At 40.5% G+C, this 18513-nt stretch overlaps 1 protein-coding gene across 5 annotated transcripts in view; it reads right to left on the minus strand.

Moving 5' to 3' along the window:
- The window catches only part of SUMF1 (sulfatase modifying factor 1), a 72569-nt gene extending 54056 nt beyond the window's left edge, over window positions 1–18513 (minus strand). For 4 of the 5 annotated variants that reach the window (XM_045025248.1, XM_045025249.1, XM_045025250.1 and 1 more), the window contains exons 1-3: window positions 18249–18513; window positions 4823–4996; window positions 2022–2096 (exon numbers count right to left, since the gene is read on the minus strand). In XM_045025248.1, coding sequence (XP_044881183.1) covers window positions 2022–2096; window positions 4823–4996; window positions 18249–18509 — 510 coding nt within the window. In that variant the 5' untranslated portion in view covers window positions 18510–18513. Of the gene's footprint in view, window positions 1–2021; window positions 2097–4822; window positions 4997–18095; window positions 18117–18248 lie in introns of those variants that run through there. The other variant, XM_045025252.1, reaches the window with a different exon arrangement.

Here is an 18513-nt window from a genome sequence, read left to right on the forward strand (position 1 = left end):
ATTAGCATTATGGCCAATACCCGACAGTTTGGATACAACATCAAGGCAAGTGGCTCCCACATACACAGTATTTGTTTATACAAAAAAGCCAAGGCTAGGCTACAAAAGCACTCACTTTAAAATACTATAGAATTAGGCTGGTTTGTTTAACCACAACCCGCTTTGTAGATTTCTGCAGCACAGCACTAGGAGGCCAGTGTGGAGTTCACACAACTCTGGAACATTCCCTGCCAGCTTTTACATTTCCAGGTATACAAGTGATCCCAACCAGGATCCAGTGACTGTATTTCTTCCACCTTCAGCATTTGCACACATCATTACTTATGCACTGGAAGCTTTAGGAGTTTGGGGTTTTTTTAAACTTTATTAAAATTTAATATGGTTTAATACCCCACAATCCCCAAGCTCTGGCACGGCATTACAAGATGCCTAACAGCCCTATTCCAATCATATTTCTTTCCTTATATTAGTTAACAACAAAAAGCATAGACTATCCTTCACTTTCAAGAATGATGGAACAAGTTGCTGTTATGCCATTGGCAACCCATGAGATTCACATCTGTCAAGAAATGGAGTTTTCAAAACTATGGTTGAAAAGCCTCATAAGCTCGCCCCTTCCCTTTCATTTACAGGTTTTGCTTCTTCATATGGCAAGTAAAGCATGCAGTGTTTAATTTTACCTAGTGTTACCATTTCTGTAGTGCTCTGTATAAGGTCCTTGGCTCCTGGACATAGCATTTTCCCCTAAAAGCACACTATGCTCTTTGTAAGATGAATCACTTTTGTGAAGGTTAAGTGATTAGGTATTAATACCAAATCATTGTGTGTCTTTAAAAGTCTGCCAAAATAAAAATCTAAAACTCTCACACGTGGTACCCTATGCAGTTTTTAAGGAAAATGTAATACTCTGATGCTCCTCTTAGCGCTATGCTGCTAAGGGGGAAAACTGTTCCACCTTAAGCAGAAAGGAAAGGTTGCAGTCATCTATACAGCACCAGAACACTGCAGTAATATGCATCTCTTTTGGAGGCAGAGGGAGGAGCGGTAGCAAGCCACTTTGTAGAAGGGTTTTGTTTCTGCAAAAAAATCCCACATTGCTAGGTTCTGAACTGCTCATTTTTAGGGCGTCCTTGATTTTATTTTATTTTATTTTTGAAAAAGGTGCAAGTTATTTATAATCACTGACCACCACTTGATCTTCTCCAGAGTATTGCCGCACATTTTTCAGGCATGAGGTAAACCTTACAAAACCTGATGGTAGGTATTATCCTTTTTACAGATGGGCAAACTGAGGCCCAAAAAAGGTGAACCGATTTATTCACAGCAGATTTAGGAACAAAAACACAAGAATTCCCATTGTCAGTCCCACTGACTAGCGCATATTCCTCTATGACCTATAATCTAGAGAAAGGCCTTTTGTCACGGGAAGGCCTATTTTAAGTACGTGGATTAATTTTTAACCATTCCCTTCAATCACTAACTTTAGTATCCACTTTGTTTCTGATAAATGGGGCTAGAGCCAGTGAAGTGTGGGCAGGTACCGTAATATATTAGACTGTGAGCTCTTTGGGGCAGGGACCACCTTTCTGTTCTCTGTACAACGTCTTGCACAATGGGGTCCTACTCCACGATGGGGCTCCTAGGCACAGCCACAATACAAATAATAATCTTGGCCTGAGTCACTATTTAGTCCAGTCTTACGTTTATATCAAAGCGCTGGGGGCAGTTGGAATTGGAGACCAAGCCATATGCACTTTTAAGGAATCATTTATTCCCAATTTGAAGCCCAGGTCACTGGAGATGAAAGAGTACCACACTAATCCTCCGTACTAACTAACCCTCAAAGCCTATTATTCTCCTCTTTGTCGTACTGCAATCCAAATCCTCATTGCAGATCCCAATATTCTTGTAAATGGATTAGGGTACACAGCACAGCTTAATACTATTGCCTCAAGTATTAAAATGTCCCTCTTTGTGGTCACTAGTCAGGCTCTCTACCAGTTGTAAACCACATTACTCACTGCTTGCTGGATTTCAGTCTTCACTTGTTCACTCAACATACCCTCAAACACAAAGGAGTCTCCAAATTTCTCCGCCTAGAAGGAAAAAACAACACAATCTGCTTGAATTCAGTATGTTAAGAGTCCATTGGAAGTGTTAATGCTTTCTTAAGTGGAACTATTAAGGAGATAATAGACTTAATTTAATTCTTTCTAATAGGAATTCTGAGTTTGCTTTAAAGCAAACAATAGACTAAGCAGAAGTACAGTGGATGAAAGGCCACATTACCCAGGGATATAGTTGTTCTTTAACAGTCACTGAGATAAAGTGCAGACTGACTGAATTAGTGGAACAGATGGCAGCTCAACAAAGTCCTGCAAACGTTTCTACAGCTATTAATTGGAAAGCTTTTCAATTGTCCTGATTTGCTTTTAAAAAGCAATACTGCGATGTACATAATATTAATAGTAAGGAATCTATTCCATTAACCTTCCTTTACTTTGGGAAGTCATACAAAATAATTAAGTGGCATGGTTTACTCATTCTCAAATACTCGCTGGCTCCACATACTCAGGTGTTGGCACAAAACCCATAGAGGACTATTTAACCCCATTTATCTTAACAGATTTAAAATTTTATTAAGAAATGTTTAAAAATAGATGATACAGAGTGTTGAAAATTCAGTTATTAGTCATCGGGGGTACCATACAGAGTATAGGGGGATGTTAGTATTTTGATATTGGATAGCGCATAACACATACAGTCTGCAGTATCCCCAATGGGGGGGTTTAAGGTGGATGAATCAAGGTACAGTCAGCAAGCAGTGAGGGTACATCACTCATACAGGAATTACAGGCAATCATAGGTATAAATAAGTGGGCCAAGTAATGAGGATAGGATGACCCTCATGTGGTGGAGTTCAGTTCAGTTCGGTGGGTTCAGGGTTCTACAAAGCCACCTCATTTTCAGGAGGAAAAACAAAAGTGATTAGCCATACGTTCACCACTCAAAATCCAGATCATGCAGAGTTTGGACAAAATCCCTTCAGCTATTTGACTAAGAAACAAAAAAGGGGGCGGGATAAAAATCTCTTTTCCTCCCTCAATCCCTTTCCCATCTGAAGAATTTCCAGCCACTTTTTTCAGGGACAGGGCTCGAACTAGAGTGCCTGAAGTTTGATCTTGACAGAGGTCTTCACTGAGGACTAGTTTTGATTTAACAGGATTTATGAGCATCTGAAGATTGCAACTTGTGCGTAAACAGAAAGTTACAGAAAATAATCACTATTGGCCATACTGGAGCCCAAGCTAGCCTTTTGCTGGAGAAGAAAAACTAATTAAGCTAGTATTCTGTTTACCTGAGATAAATCAGTTATGCAGACAAATGTTTTTATAGACAACAGCTCGGCTGCTGCTCAAGAGCCTGTGGATTCAGTACTGTTTACTGTAACTCTGAGTATATTTTTCCAAACCCCATGTACAAAGTGGCCTTGTGCCAGGGTGTTGAGTGGAACATCTAACCATTCCATTTGAAATCATCAAGCAGAGCCAGAAATAGATTTCATCCCACAAGATAATAATACAATGGGCACTGGAGTGTAAAGCACATTCCAGAAGCTGTTTGCAATGAAGATCCCATGTTCAAACTTAAGGCGATTGACTTTTACCTCAATTACAGAGCCAACAGCTCAATGAGTACAAATTGGTTCCACTGATACAAGAACAGCCCTCTGCCTGAACTTTGTGCAAGAAGGGTGAAGGGATTCTCATCATCCAAACCAGTTTACCAATAAGATTCTGCTTCCAAGAGCGGGCCTCCTCTCAGGCCTGAATAGTTACTGATAACTTGATTTTGGCTAGATGGCTTACATGTATTACAGAAAGCACATCAGGCATGTCATCACAGCTTCTGAACTAACAGAAAAGATCTGGGCCTCCAGAGTGGGTTACTGTTTCTCAGAAGAGGAATGGATACCAAGCAACAAATCTTGTATTGCCCAGATTGCTAGAAAGCAGCTGTGTTTGGCCAGCCTGCTGTTTCTCCAGCTGTCTCACCATCTGGAGTACTGTGTCTTAAACTCCTCCCTAGACACATTAAGGTAGTTTGTTAAAAGCACACATTTAGCAATCTTAATCAGGGCCTGTCTATACCAAGGATATGTACTGGCATAGCTACGCTGGTCCTTACCCATGCTGATGAGCAGCACCAGTAAAAGTAGGGTTTGTAGTGGCATGCTTTGCTAGGTTAACCAGCACCAGCTCAGAACATATACACTGGGGGGTTGCCCTGCTACATCAGCCTAACTACACCAAGACACAATTATAGACAGGTACTTGGTTATCACCCTCACTCAGTCTTCACTGCTTTCCCCAAACTAAAGAAAGCCTGCCTGAATTCTGATACCTAGAGCCCTGCTGGAAATACAACACACCATATTCAGAATGCTACTGAAGTAAACGGAGTCACATCAGGCATGAATTTGAGCCAAGGTATTCAGCATGTGCTGTCTGCAGTCCATTCAGTTTAAGATTATTTTCTCAGTTAAACCAACTCAATACTGTGTAAAAAAAAAAAACATCTGCAGGGGGTCAACAGCCCCTTGGGGGAGAGGAGGCTCCCATCTAGAAGAGGTTAAAAGCAAAAAATGTTTCATCTTGCCACCAATTGGGGTATAGTATATTTGTTTCCAGGGCCTGTAAATCTACAAGAAAAATGTATAATGTGTCCTCCTTTGGGAAAAGAGTTCAGCCTGAATTTCCCAGAAGGGTTCTCTGACATACACCTAATCCCACTGTAGAAGGTACAGTAGCTTTCCTCTTACCTCTGTAACATAGCCAGTGGCATTTACAAATTCCTCAAACTCCACATTGCTGACCTCGTACCGATCCATGTAGAACTGGCTAACATGGACTTTTCTAGCAGGCCATTCCCCATCTTGCTGTATTTCAGGTTCATCGGTACCCATTGTGAACATTCCTGTTGGAATAAGGGCCATCTGCAATGGAAACAGATAAAAATGACTGTAGATATTTTCAGTCCTAAATTAAGCAGAGTTTGCCATTGTTTTTCCATCATAGACTGGAGGAATGAGGGTCAACACCACCTTGAACAACACTTTCTTCATGGCTAGAATATAGTTCAGTGATTAACAATTATAATATTTGGAAGGTTCTAGGTTTAAAAGAAAAATAAGTTGAGATTGTCTCCAAGATGAAAAGTTCAGTTCTCAATCTACCCTACTCTCACAGCATTCCCAGGGATGTCAGATCACTGCTGAGGTCCAGACCCATCTCCACATGGGAGAGAAGGATGCCATTGTGACCATGCCTCCTTTTTGCAGTGAAGTCTAAAGAGGCCAACAATGAAAACTGCATCTTGCTCATTGCAAAAGGAAAAATCCTGATTCTTCAAACTGATGCAGAGAGAAAACTTGACATGTAGATGGACAGCATGAAGATGAAGTTACAAAGTGTTCTTTTGAGGACAAAGCACAGCCTATATGTTCACATACTAAGTGTATATGGGATTTTATTTATGAATGAATATGTACAGCATTCCATCACTGCCTCAGGTAGAGACAGCGCCTGCATCTCAACATTGCATCAAAAGACACATACGGTAAGTTTACAATCAATTAATGTTTCCAACTGTGCAAGGCTGGTCTGGAGCCATAGCATCAGGCTCAGGAAGTAAAGACAACGCCATGAAGGAATGTCCCAACTCTATCTCAAGTTACAATGTCGCTTTATGGCTTCAGCCTGTTTTTAGGGAAAACACACTCAAGCTTCCCCCAGATGTGTGTCACTGCAAAGAGTCCACTGCTAAACCCCAGGCAGGCTCCAGTCAGTCCCTATTAACAAACTGACAAGAGATCAGATAGTCTCACCCAAGAGACCTTTCAAGCAGCATGCAGTCCTCAGCAAATGAAAAGCAGGCTAATTCCGCAGTTCTCCCACCACCACCTCCACCTGACTCTGGCAGGCTCTTGGCTCCGTTCCCCATGGGGATGAAACGAGAGAGAGTCCTTTTCCATCCCTCTGAGAGCCACCAAACCCTTCCTTTTCCTGTTTAAATACCTGCCTTGTTGAGTTCAGGGTGGAGGCTCTTTTGCTCCAGCTGGCCAGCGACACGGGTTGCAATACCAGGGCTGTAAGACCCCCTGAAGTGAAGTAACCCCCTGATTTATAGATTCATAGACTTAAGGTCAGAAGGGACCATTATGGTCATCTAATCTGGATACATGCACTTCATCATACAAACCCTAGTTGCACCTAAGACTTTGTTAAGTGGTGGGACTGGAGAACAGAATGAATTGATTTAAATCACGGATTTCAATCAACACATAGGAACCTTGATTTAAAACCAGATTTTAATCTTATTTTGCATTTGTACTTTTAAAGTTATTTTCCTAAAGAAAGTTCTGACAATCACCAAGAAAATCTAACTATGACCTTTATACTATATGTACTTTTTTGCTAATCAGCAGATAAACTGTATCTATACACATTTATAGATGCAGTTATGTAGCTCAACATACATTTATTCAGATTCTTAGTTTTTACTTTATGACATTAGAAAATGGTGACGGATACTTTTTTTAATCTGCTAGATAATTTTTATTCGTGATTTGTTTCAAGAAATTGTTTAATAGAAACTGATTATATTACAAATGCATAAAACCAGCATTAGTTTTTTTATTAATACAATAAAAAACTCAAATATGCTGGATACAGAGGGGGGGAAATTATCAAAACATGTTTGATTTAAAACTGATGTATTATAACCAAAAGACAGTATTAATAGTCAGTGTATTGATGGATTGTTTCTGGTCACCATGGACCAGACTGTCCAAGATATTTAGACAGGGGCAGATAGGTACTCAGTGGAATTTTCAAGAGTGTGTAGATCAGTTAGGTGCCTAACTACCACTGAGGTCAGCTCCCATTCACCTTTCAAAATCTGGCCCCATGTTCTTCAAGCTTTTAGCACTGGTAGATCCCATCTTCTCCCCTTCGTTTATATTCACAAACTGGACAAGAAAAACAAGCTTTCCTGCTTTTTCAAGATTTGTCTGTCAACTATTCCAAATGAAGAAAACATTCTCTCTGCATCTGCTAGGTTAAACTGAAACCAGAAGTAATTACAGTAAAAGTTTTCTGCATAACAGAAACTGAAAGTAACGATATTTGGAATAATGTAAATATCATCATTCCCTCCATTGTAGAGATTGGAAATAATCATAGACATTTAGGGCTGGCTTGAGGTCAAATTCAGCCCCCTGCAGGATCAAGTAAACCTGGACCATCCCTGACAGGTATTTGTCCAACCTGTTCTTAAAATCTCCAGTGATGGGGATTCTTATTGCAGATACTCAATGCAGTACAGGAATTGTGACACATTTATAAAACCTAAATTGCTTCAAGAGTTAAAGATGTTTTTCCAAAATCCTGTATGTAAATTAAAAAGCATTCTTTAACTCAATAAGATTATAGCCGCTTTCTTTATTTTAATATTAATAGATTACAGTAACACAGCTTATCATAATGTCACATTTTAAAAAGAAAAATGTATTTAATTTAAATTTAAGAAGTGTTCTTTAAGGGTTGTTTGTTTTTTCCCCTCAATTTAGATCTACCCTGTTGGAGGAGGAGTGGATTCAATCAGTAGCCAGTTAGATCTGGAGAGGTAGGTTTAAATCTGAAGTTGCCACTGGATGTTTTTCTATACACAACAGTGGTGGTGATGGCTCAGTAAGAAACCTGGGCTGGAATAGGGAGTTGCATCTCAGATTTATAACCCAATGGCAAAACTAATTGGGACAGTTGGCATCAGCCTTTGATAACAGGTCACTAAACATAAAAAAAAAAAAAGTTACCCTACTTGTCAGCCTGTATGCAGGGTCTGGGGAAGAAGATTGCCTCCTTCCTCCCTCCATGATGTTCCCGAGCACATCAAGAGAGGCTCCCTTCACTCCCTCACTGCTTCTAAGCAGTATTCCCCTCCACAATTAACTCCCATGACAAGTAGATGAGTGGATTTGTTGAGAGCTGACTTGCACAGTACTCACCCTCCCACCCAGTCAGGACTACAAGCCTTGTTTTCATTACATCTGAAAGTGATTGAGACTTGGGCCCCATCCTGTGACCACTCATGAAGAACTCACACCGGACTTAACAGTTCAATGGGAAAAACAACTGCAGAACTGGACCCCAAAAACCTAAACTAGCAGAGCCACCACAACAGAATCTAACAGGGGGTGTATCTTCTTGAAACGAGCAGACAGCAGTTTTGATTCCCTCATGATTGATAACTCTTTGAAGTCTAAGAGGACAAGGGATATAGATGCCCTTTCTCAGAGACAGTTCCTGAGATCTGTATACATAAGCCATACTTCTAGAGTGGCTGAGTTAGAACTACAGTAAGACAGAGAAAAGTCCATTGAATCTTAAGTATACAGTTAAGATACAAAGAACCTTTCTCCACAATACCCATCATTATAAATTAGGCCCAATATGGACTTAAAGTGCTTAACTTTCTGTTTCCCATTTTAAATGTTTCTTATTATTTACAAAAATGAATAGACTGACGCTTCACTGCAGAATAAATACCCAACAGCAGCTGTGGCCTTTTTAGGATATCCATCCTGCAGTATGACCTACGTTACAAGGGTAATTGTTACTGTAAAACACACACATAAAGGAAGCCATCAAGTTGTCTTTCACCTGTAATATCCATGGATACCCTTCTCAGACAGAAGCTTACCTGGGCTTCCATGTTGATGCACCATGAAGCTGAGAACATTGAGAATCGGTGGTCTTCCATTTCTGCAGAGTTCACAGTCTTCTACTGTTAGCTCACAGTGATGCTACTGGGTATAACCATTTGGACATAGTAATGGCCAATGGAGGAGTTTTAGGAATTGGACAGGGAACATATTTTTCTATTCTTTAGTTTATTTTGTTCATTTAACAGCACTGGGTCCAGCCAGCTTCACTGTTTCCCTTTGCTACAGTAGATTTCCACTTTTGTTTGGGTTCCTTCACAGCAACATTTAACATTTTTTACAAGATGACAGAAGTTGTAAAACCACACAGTAGGCAAGGGGAACTCAAGGCCAACAGAGCACCTGAAATTACTTTTCAGCTAGCTGTTATTTTTTTTAAACTGACTAAATTTGAAGGCGATCTTCCAGAAAGAAGTCTAAATGCTTATGAATCATCTTCAACTCAACAACAGTCTGGGTGTTTGCACTTGTCTCACTGCAAGTGGGTTTCCGGATAAGAAGTTACTCCTAAATTTCCTGGGGATTTAAAGAATGCCGCAACGAGACAGGATTAGAGCTATGTAACTGCCTGCCTTCTAATCTCTTGCTGACTCACTGAAGCTAAAATAAGTACTCTGAGCTGGCTTGGGAGTCACAGATTTTGAGCTTGTTAGTCAGTTGTCAGTACATGAAAAACAAAGCCTTGTACTTTACAGCTCAATGATCATGTCACCCCACAATCTAAAGAATTTTGATAGATGCCCTGTTATCAATGCAGACTGATGTTGGGTTCAAAAGGAAGACTTTTAAAGGCTACATTTGCATATCATGCAGGCACTCACTTATCTATACACTATGTACCACAGACTTCTATCATGTACTCCAAGTCCAGTGCCCAACATGGGACTTTTGGAGTACACATTCTAACTGTAACAAGGAGTCCGGTGGCACCTTAAAGACTAACAGATTTATTTGGGCATAAGCTTTCGTGGGTAAAAAAACCTCATCCTAAGTGAGGTTTTTACCCACGAAAGCTTATGCCCAAATAAATCTGTTAGTCTTTAAGGTGCCACCAGACTCCTTGTTGTTTTTGTGGATACAGACTAATATGGCTACCCCTCTCCCCCTCCATACATTCTAATTATGACAACACCACTAATTTTATTGCTCAAGCAAGCTGCTGTTTTGGAATACAATCCTCTTTGACAATGTCAAAGTGAAAAGTGGCCTCTTGGCACCCATTTGAACCAAGAAGTACTGACTGACAGTAAGCGTGGAGGTGTTCAGCACTGAAGGGAAACAGGTTCCTAAAATTAGTTAATGGATTCAAGAACACTGTTCATCTAATAACGAATAAAAAAATCTTAGCTTCTAACTTAAAAATGAAGATTGAACTTAGCATAACCAAGGTGAAGAAACATCCAAGTTTAACTACGGAGGCAGAAGTCCAGCAGCAGATCGATCAGGGTGAGGAGCGTCTAGTTGACTGCACTGAGTACAGCATGTACCAATACTTGTCTTCTGGCCAAGTGGCATATGCATATAAATCAGGGCTTCTCAAACTGGGGATCAGGACAATTTAGGGGGTTGTGAGGTCATTACATGAGGGGTTGCGAGCTGTCAACCTCCAACCCAAACCCCCGCTTGCCTCCAGCATTTATAATGGTGTTAAATATATTTAAAAGTGTGTTTAATTTATTGGGAGGGGGGTCACACTCAGAGGCTTGTGATGTGAAAGGGGTCACCAGTAAAAAAAGTTTGAGACCCACTGACATAAATGGTGCTCACTGGTTCTTGAGGACAACAAGCTATCAGAGCATCTTGAGACCAAGTCTGCTGAAGGGATGTCTGCAGTTATATTTATAGGGAGGACATATGAGAATATCTGTCAGACACCAGCCCCACCTCCAAACTAGCTGCCCCAATCTTACAATGGAGATGATCTCTTCCCATCACACATGTGGCTAAAATGGAACAGAGGGACCAACTCCCTTAGAAGGTACCACCTGCTGACAGAGTGATGAGGTCATCTATTCCTTAGGCATCAAGAATGTCCCCCTCCAGAAGAGAAATATTGAGTTTCAAAGCACAGACAAGCTATGGTGCGAATAGGAGATCTGGTCTTTAGAAACATCTGTAGCTGGCTGCTGGGGCTGCCGACTGCCCCACCTCAGATACCAAGGTCAAAGAGTCATAATGCCTCCCCCTGCTCTTTGGGATCCCACTTTTAGATTTCTTTCATTTTGATAAGAGCTCCTGAGATTTTATGAGACTTACAACAGGGCTTTATTTTTTAACTATCCTGGGGATTATTAAAGTGGTGACAGTCCACTTCGGACATTTTATTTTGTGTATTTCTTAAGCATTCCTCGATTATTTCTTGGGCTGTGCAAGAGAACATCTTATTTCCACCCCCACCTCCTTCTCTTTAGTTTTTAGCTCAGTGCTTCCAAAGAACATCCAAGAAAAGGGTTCACCTACAGGAAAATTTGTAGTCTGGTTTTACAGTAAGTAGAAATGATGGAGAAGCAAACTTTTCCCCCTTTATCATCATCAGCTGCATATTAAATTTAGATGTTGATTTAGACGTTGTCCATGCTGACAAAGTTTTGCTTTGCCCACTCATCTCCTGATTTATAACTCAAAACAATTTTGTCTTGCTCAGGTATTGCCATCACATTTCAATCAAGTCAACTAAGTTATTATCAGTGGTTTATAAAAACTACCTTCTCAGAAAAGAGCATTAAACACACGGGAAAACAAAATAAATGAACTACAGCATTAAGACCCCTGTAGGTGTTTTGATTAAGGATAACACAATTCTCACAGAAGACATCAGGTCACTGAAGATAATGTTAACTCATATAATGTTCAGGTATTGAGTCTTTTTGACCATTTTGATGACCCAGATCTCAGTTATAGACTTCCTTTATTGTTTGAAACAATTTTGGGATGAAATCTGAGCTATCTTTGAAGTTCATTAAAGCATTTTGTACTCCATTTAGATTGTCTCTGCTGGCTTCTGCATTTTTGTCCCAAACATTATACCGGTAGTTACTTTGAGGTCATTAACCCACATCCTTTATTTCTACATAGATAAGATCCTGAAGTAAATATATATAATTTAAATCTACATATTTTCGTTCCATAGCTAGAGCTATACACATGAGCAGAAAGAAGTAGATACCAATTGATTAAAAACCTCAAGTTTAGGCCTAACTGCCGCAGTTCTTTCCAACAAAAGCTTAAAATGATGGCAGATGAGAAGCTACCATTTTATTTTGCTTAAGCTAACGCTTTTAAATTGCAATGAATAATGATAAAGAACAAAGTAATGCAGGACTAAAATTGATAAATCATAGAGTGTCCTTTCCGAATTCATTAAAACCACTGTATGTTAATATAACTGTATCTTTTAGTCTCCCTATACTGTAACAGGCTTTCCAACAGTTGTAGGAATATCAGGTAGCTGTCTTTTTTTCTAATATAGAAAATCATGTTTTCCCAACAGGATTTGAGAACTTTTACTTGGCAAATGATGATTCTTTTGGCATTACCGTTTCCTGTTCTATTTAGCCTTTATTATGGATAACTGATCAGTGAAATTATTATAATTGAGAAGAGTAAATAAAAATAGTCAGACAACAAATAGTACTATGTCCCCTCACCAGGAATGTGTTCAGTTCTATGCCCCATCTCTCAATAGGAATTTAACAAAAAATAGAAAGGACTTGGGGACAAACTATTAAAAGTTTAGAGGCATGATGAGACTTCCATATGAAGAGAGACTGAAGGGACAGTGTACATACAAACAGGGCCTAGTTCTCAGCTTCATTACACCAGTTACACAGTGATGTAACTCCACTGGCATTACATTGTAATCCCAGGTCTATGACAGAGCGTAGAATAGTGGCTCTCAAACTTCTCTTTTTTACTGGTGACCCCTTTCACATAGCAAGCCTCTGAGTCTGACCCCTCTTATAAATTAAAAACACTTTTTTATATATTTAACACCATTATAAATGCTGGAGGCAATGCAGGATTTGGGGTGGAAGTGGACAGCTCACGATCCCCCAAGTAATAATCTTGCAATCCCCTGAGGGGTCCCGACCCCCAGTTTGAGAACCCCTGATGTAGAAGCAGGACTACACTAGTACTGAGAACATGATCATCCTTCAGAAGCATAACTACAGCCCTCCACTAGGGAATCATCAACTCAAATAGCAGAAACCCCCCTATTGCTATTTACCCAAACAGATGCAATTTCATTCCACAGAAGTCATTGGCAAACGCATTCCCAATTCCATTCAACTGAAGGCATGGGAATGTGCCTGCCAAAGACAAGAAATTACATATCAATTGGCACATCCCAGTGTTCCATAGGAAGGTGTTGCCAGAACAGGTGCAGGTTTGCGCAGAGAACACAATGATATAAAATGTAGTGTTTTGTTGAGAACGTGCATTTTCAATCTAGAGAATCCATGATGGAATCGCTGAAAGATGTCATCAATACTGAAGTTTTTCGTTTTCATAAGGACTAGGATTGCTCAAGAGGTCCTCTTCTCCTCCTATTTATTCCTCACCTGAATGTGAGGCTTAACTATTCATATAGTCACAAACTAAAGATCCTAGTCCATAGCACACCTGACAACTGAAAAAGGAGACTAATTTAAGTCCATATTTTCAAGTAAATGTTCTCAGTAATGAAGTTCAAGAAATACAAAAACTCTCACGATTAAAGTTTCTAAATGGAATTTTTTCTTCAATTTTATTGAAGAAAGTACGTCCGCAAGACAGAACTCTCCAGTCACTCCTGCTAAACCTGTCCCAGTTCTTCCATAGGAATGCCTCAAAGCTGTTAGTTGATCTAGGGGCTGATTCTTCAACTACATCCGCATGGGGTGACCTCTCACTCTGCTCAGAGCTCTCTTGGCTTCACTAGGACCCCCAGCAGGCACAAATGCAGCTGCAAGATGAGGGCACTAGTCTATCTCCATTATTGCAGCCCATGTCTCAGGCTTCAGAGACTCTGAAACACTGCTGTAAGGCACTTGGTCAGTTGTGCAGTACTGCTACACAACTTTGTATATGAGGTTACATATAACTAAGTCTAAAAAACTAAGATAGTGACCCTGAGTGCCGGGTGTTAAATGACATTATTGATATACTAGGTATCACAGAAACTTGGTGGAACGATAATAATCAATGGGACACAGTAATACCAGGGTACACAAGATATAAGAATGACAAGAGTAGATCGTGCTGATGTGGGAATGGCATTATATTGAAAGAAAGCATAAATATAATAAAAATCTTAAATGAATCCCACTGTACCATAGAATCTCCATGGATAGAAATTCCATGCTTGAATAGTAAGAGTATAGCTGTATACTGACCGCCCTGACCAAGATGGCAACTGTGATTTCTAATCTCCCTGAGCATTTTGCAAGGCAACAAAACTAGAAAATGCAATTATAATGCAAGATTTCAACTACCCCCATATTGGCTTGGTAAATATAACCTCAGAATGGGATGCAGAGATAACATTTCTAGACATCGTTAATGAATGCTTTTTGGAGCAGCTAGTCCTGAAACCCACAAGAGGAGAGGCAATTCTTGATTCAGTCCTAAGTGGAGCACACGCTCTGGTCCAAGAGGTGAATACAAGTGAACCACTCAGTAATAACAACCACACTGTAATTAAATTTAACATCCTTGTAGGGGGGAAAATACCAAAGAACCCCACTGTAGTAGCATTTAACTTCAAAAGGGGGAAAAAATTAGGAAGCTGGTTAAACAGATATTAAAAGGAACAGTAACAAGAATGAAATGTCTTCAAGCTGCATGGAAGCTTTTTTTTTTTTTTTTTTTTAAAAAGACAAATAGAGGCTCAAACTAAATGTACACCCCAAACCAAAAAATAAAAATAAAAAAGCCCAAAAAACAATAGTATGAGAACAAAAAAAAAATGCCACCATGGCTAAACAGCATAAAACAGACGGTTAGAGGCAAAAAGTCAGCCTTTAAAAATTGGAAGTTAAATCCTGCTCAGGAAAATAGAAAGGCACAAACTCTGGCAATTCACGTGTAAAAATATAATTAGGCAGGCCAAAAAAGAATATAAAGAGAAACTAGCAAAAGACAAAAAAAAATTTGCTGTTTAGTTTTTGTAAGTACATCACACACAGGAAGCCTGCAAAATAATCAGTGTGGCCACAGAAGGTGAAGGTGCTCAAAGAACACTCAAGGAAGACAAGGCCGTTGCAGAGTAACTAAATGAATTCTTTGCATTTGTCTTCACTGCAAAGGATGTGAAGGAGATTTCCCATTTGAGCCATTCTTTTTAGGTGACAAATGTGTCCCAGACTAAGATGTCAACAGAAGAGGTTTGGGAACAAACTGATAAACTAAACAGTAATAAGTCACCAGATAATATTCACCCAAGAGTTCTGAAGAAACTCAAATATGAAATTGGACAATTAACTCTAGCATGTAATCTATCACTTAAATCAGCCTCTGTAACAGATGACTGGAGGACAGCTAACGTAACACAGATTTCTAAAAGAGGCTCCTGAGGGGATCCTGCCAATTACAGGTCAGTAAGCACAACTTCAGCATCAGGTAAATTGGTTTAAACTGCAGTAGAAAACAGAATTATCACCCACACAGATGAACACGATTTGTTGAAAGGAACATGGCTTTTGTAAAGGGAAATCATGCTTCACCAATCTATTAGAATTCTTGAGGGAGCAGGGCATCTTAACAAACATGTGGACAAGGATGATCTAGTGGACTTTCAGAAAGCCTTTCACAAGGTCCCACACCAAAGGCTCTTCAACAAAGAAAGCAGTCATGTGATAAGAGGGACGATCCTCTCATGGATCAGTAACTGGTTAAAAGATAGGAAACAAAGGATAGGAATACATGGTCAGTTTTCACAGTTCAAAGAGAGAAAAAGCAGGGTCTCCCAAGAATCTGTACTAGGGCCAGTGCTGCTCAACATTTGCATAAGTAACCTGGAAAAGGGGGTAAATGGTGAGGTGGCAAAAAAGTCTGCAGATGATAACTATCTTGAGTAGTTTTGTAAGTCCAAAGCTGACTGTGAAGAGTTACAAAGGGATCTTACCAAACTGGGTGATGGCAAGAAAATGGCAGATGAAATTCAATATTGATAAATGCAAAGTAATGTATATTGGAAAACATAATTCCAAATATACATACAAAAAGATAGGGTCTAAATTAGCCGTTACCACTCAAGAAAGATCTTGGCATCATCGTGAATAGTTCTCTGAAAACACCTGCTCAACGTGCAGCAGCAGTCAGAAAAGCTGCCAGAATGTTAAGAACCATTAAGAAAGGATAAGACAGAAAATATCATGATGCCACTATATAAGTCCATAGTAGGCCTGACCTTGAATACTACATACAGTTCTGATCACCCCATCTCAAAAAAGATATTAGAATTGGAAAAGGTACAGAGAAAGGCAACAAAAATGGATTATGGATAGGGAACAACTTTCATATGAGGAGAGATTAAAAAAACTGTGACTGTTCATCTTAGGAAAGAGATGACTAAGGGAAAGGTCTACAAAATCATGAATGGTGTGGAGAAAGTGAATAAGGAAGTGTTATTTATCCCTTCACATAACACAAGAACCAGGGGTCACCTAATTAAATTAATAGGCAGCAGGTTTAAAACAAACATACGGATATACTTCTTCACACAACACAGGCAACTGTGGAACTCATTGCCAGAGAATGTTGTGAAGGCCAAAATTATACCTAGGTTCAAAAAAGACAAGTTAACAGAGGAGAGGCTATTAAACAAAATGGTCAGGAATGCAAGCCCATGCTCTGGCTGTCCCTAAAAGTCTAACTGACAGAAGTTGGGACTGGATGACAGGGGATGGATCACTTGAATAACTGCCCTATTCTGATCATTCCCATTCAAGCATCTGGCACTAGCCACTGTCAGAAGACAGGATACATAGCTAGATGGGCCACTGGTCTGACCCAGTATGGCCATTCTTACGGCAGATAGCTAGGTCAAAAAGGTCAAGTAACAAAAATGTTAACGACCAGATCCTCAGCTAGCATCAATCAGAATAGTTCTTCTGAAATCAATCCAGTTACACTAGTTTCCAGCAATTCAGGATCTCACTCCAAGTGTTCATATGAACACATATTTCAGAATTTTGCAAAGCTACCTTACCTCATGATTGTCCCTAACAGAGAGTTCTGTAAGTTGATTATAACCTACAAAGGAGTTCTCCTTCATATTTTTAGAATGTATTGCTTCTCTCTAGACTAAATAACTTGTTTAATAACATCCTTCTTACAGGAATATATTGCTATAGCCTCCAATACTAGTCAGTTTTCATTGCATTTTTCTGGAACAACTAGGTAGCATTTAGAACAAAGCAACTACAGCCGAGTTGAGTATTTGAGTCAAAAGCACATAGCATACATACTGCTATTAACTTTTCTGTTCTCTTGTCTAACCTCTCAACAAAGAACATTCTAATCTAAAATCTAGATTGCTTTTACTCACCAATATACATTTCCATTAAGCTAGTCACACTACCCAGGCTGTTTACACTAAATTTCCCAGCTAAGTCAAAAATCAACCCGGCCTCAAATCATACATAAGCGCTTGTCATCCTACCATCGGATATCAATCAAGTGAAGAACATAGTGGCTACTATAGCAGGGGTTGGCAACCTTTCCGAAGTGGTGTGCCGAGTCTTCATTTATTCACTCTAATTTAAGGTTGCACGTGACAGTAATACATTTTAACGTTTTTAGAAGGTCTCTTTCTAATAAGTCTATAGTATATAACTAAACTAGTGTTGTAAGTAAAGTAAATTAAGGTTTTTAAAATGTTTAAGAAGCATCATTAAAAATTAAATTAAAATGCAGAGCCCCCCCGGACTGGTGGCCAGGACCTGGGCAGCATGAGTGCCACTGAAAATCAGCTCGCGTGCCGCCTTCGGCACGCATGCTGCAGGTTGCCTACCCCTGTACTAAAGCATGGCTCTGGTGATGGAGACACCTTTTACAAGCTACAGAAGAACTTGCTATGCAAGTCTAGCTACCCCTGCCCCAGCATTATTTATGGCCCATATTCTAGCCTAGGCGGTCACATCTGGACAGCCTATCATGTATTGTGGTCTTCTACTACGCCGTATATTTTACATGATGTCGGAGCACTCATGTCTAAAATCTGCTGTTCTCCGGAAGTCAAGTAAATTAATAAAGGAAATTGCTTCGAGCACCCAGACGTTTACAAGGCCCTTGTCATCCCAAACCAAACTCCTGGGAGCACTCCTACCTGGCAGAGCCAGGAGCCGCTTCACTCCACATCGAGAGGAAGCCCTGGATGAACCAAGACGCAGCAGCAGCAGGCTCTAAACCACCCCCTCAGCCCCGGCCTCCCGCTCGCTCTGTCTCTCCCCCACCCCGGGCAGCTGTAGGCCTCGCCCACCTGACTGGGCGCTGCTGGCCCCTTGCGGGTGAGCGGCCCCGCGGCCGGACTTGGGGCATTGGCCTCCGGGGAATATCTCCGGGCCGCCTCCCCGCCGCTCCCCCGGCCCGAGCTGCTGCAGCCGCACGTCCCCTCGGCGGCGGCCGCCGCGTTGGAAGAGGAGGAGGAGGCGCTCGCAGCCGCCCCGGGCACCGAGCCCAGCGCCAAGCCCAGCACCAGAACCCAGCTCGGGGCAGCCCGCCCTGCCCTGGGCGCAGCCATGTTG

Source organism: Mauremys mutica, chromosome 7 (assembly GCF_020497125.1).
Source record: "Mauremys mutica isolate MM-2020 ecotype Southern chromosome 7, ASM2049712v1, whole genome shotgun sequence".
In the NCBI taxonomy this organism is placed as follows: domain Eukaryota; kingdom Metazoa; phylum Chordata; order Testudines; family Geoemydidae; genus Mauremys; species Mauremys mutica.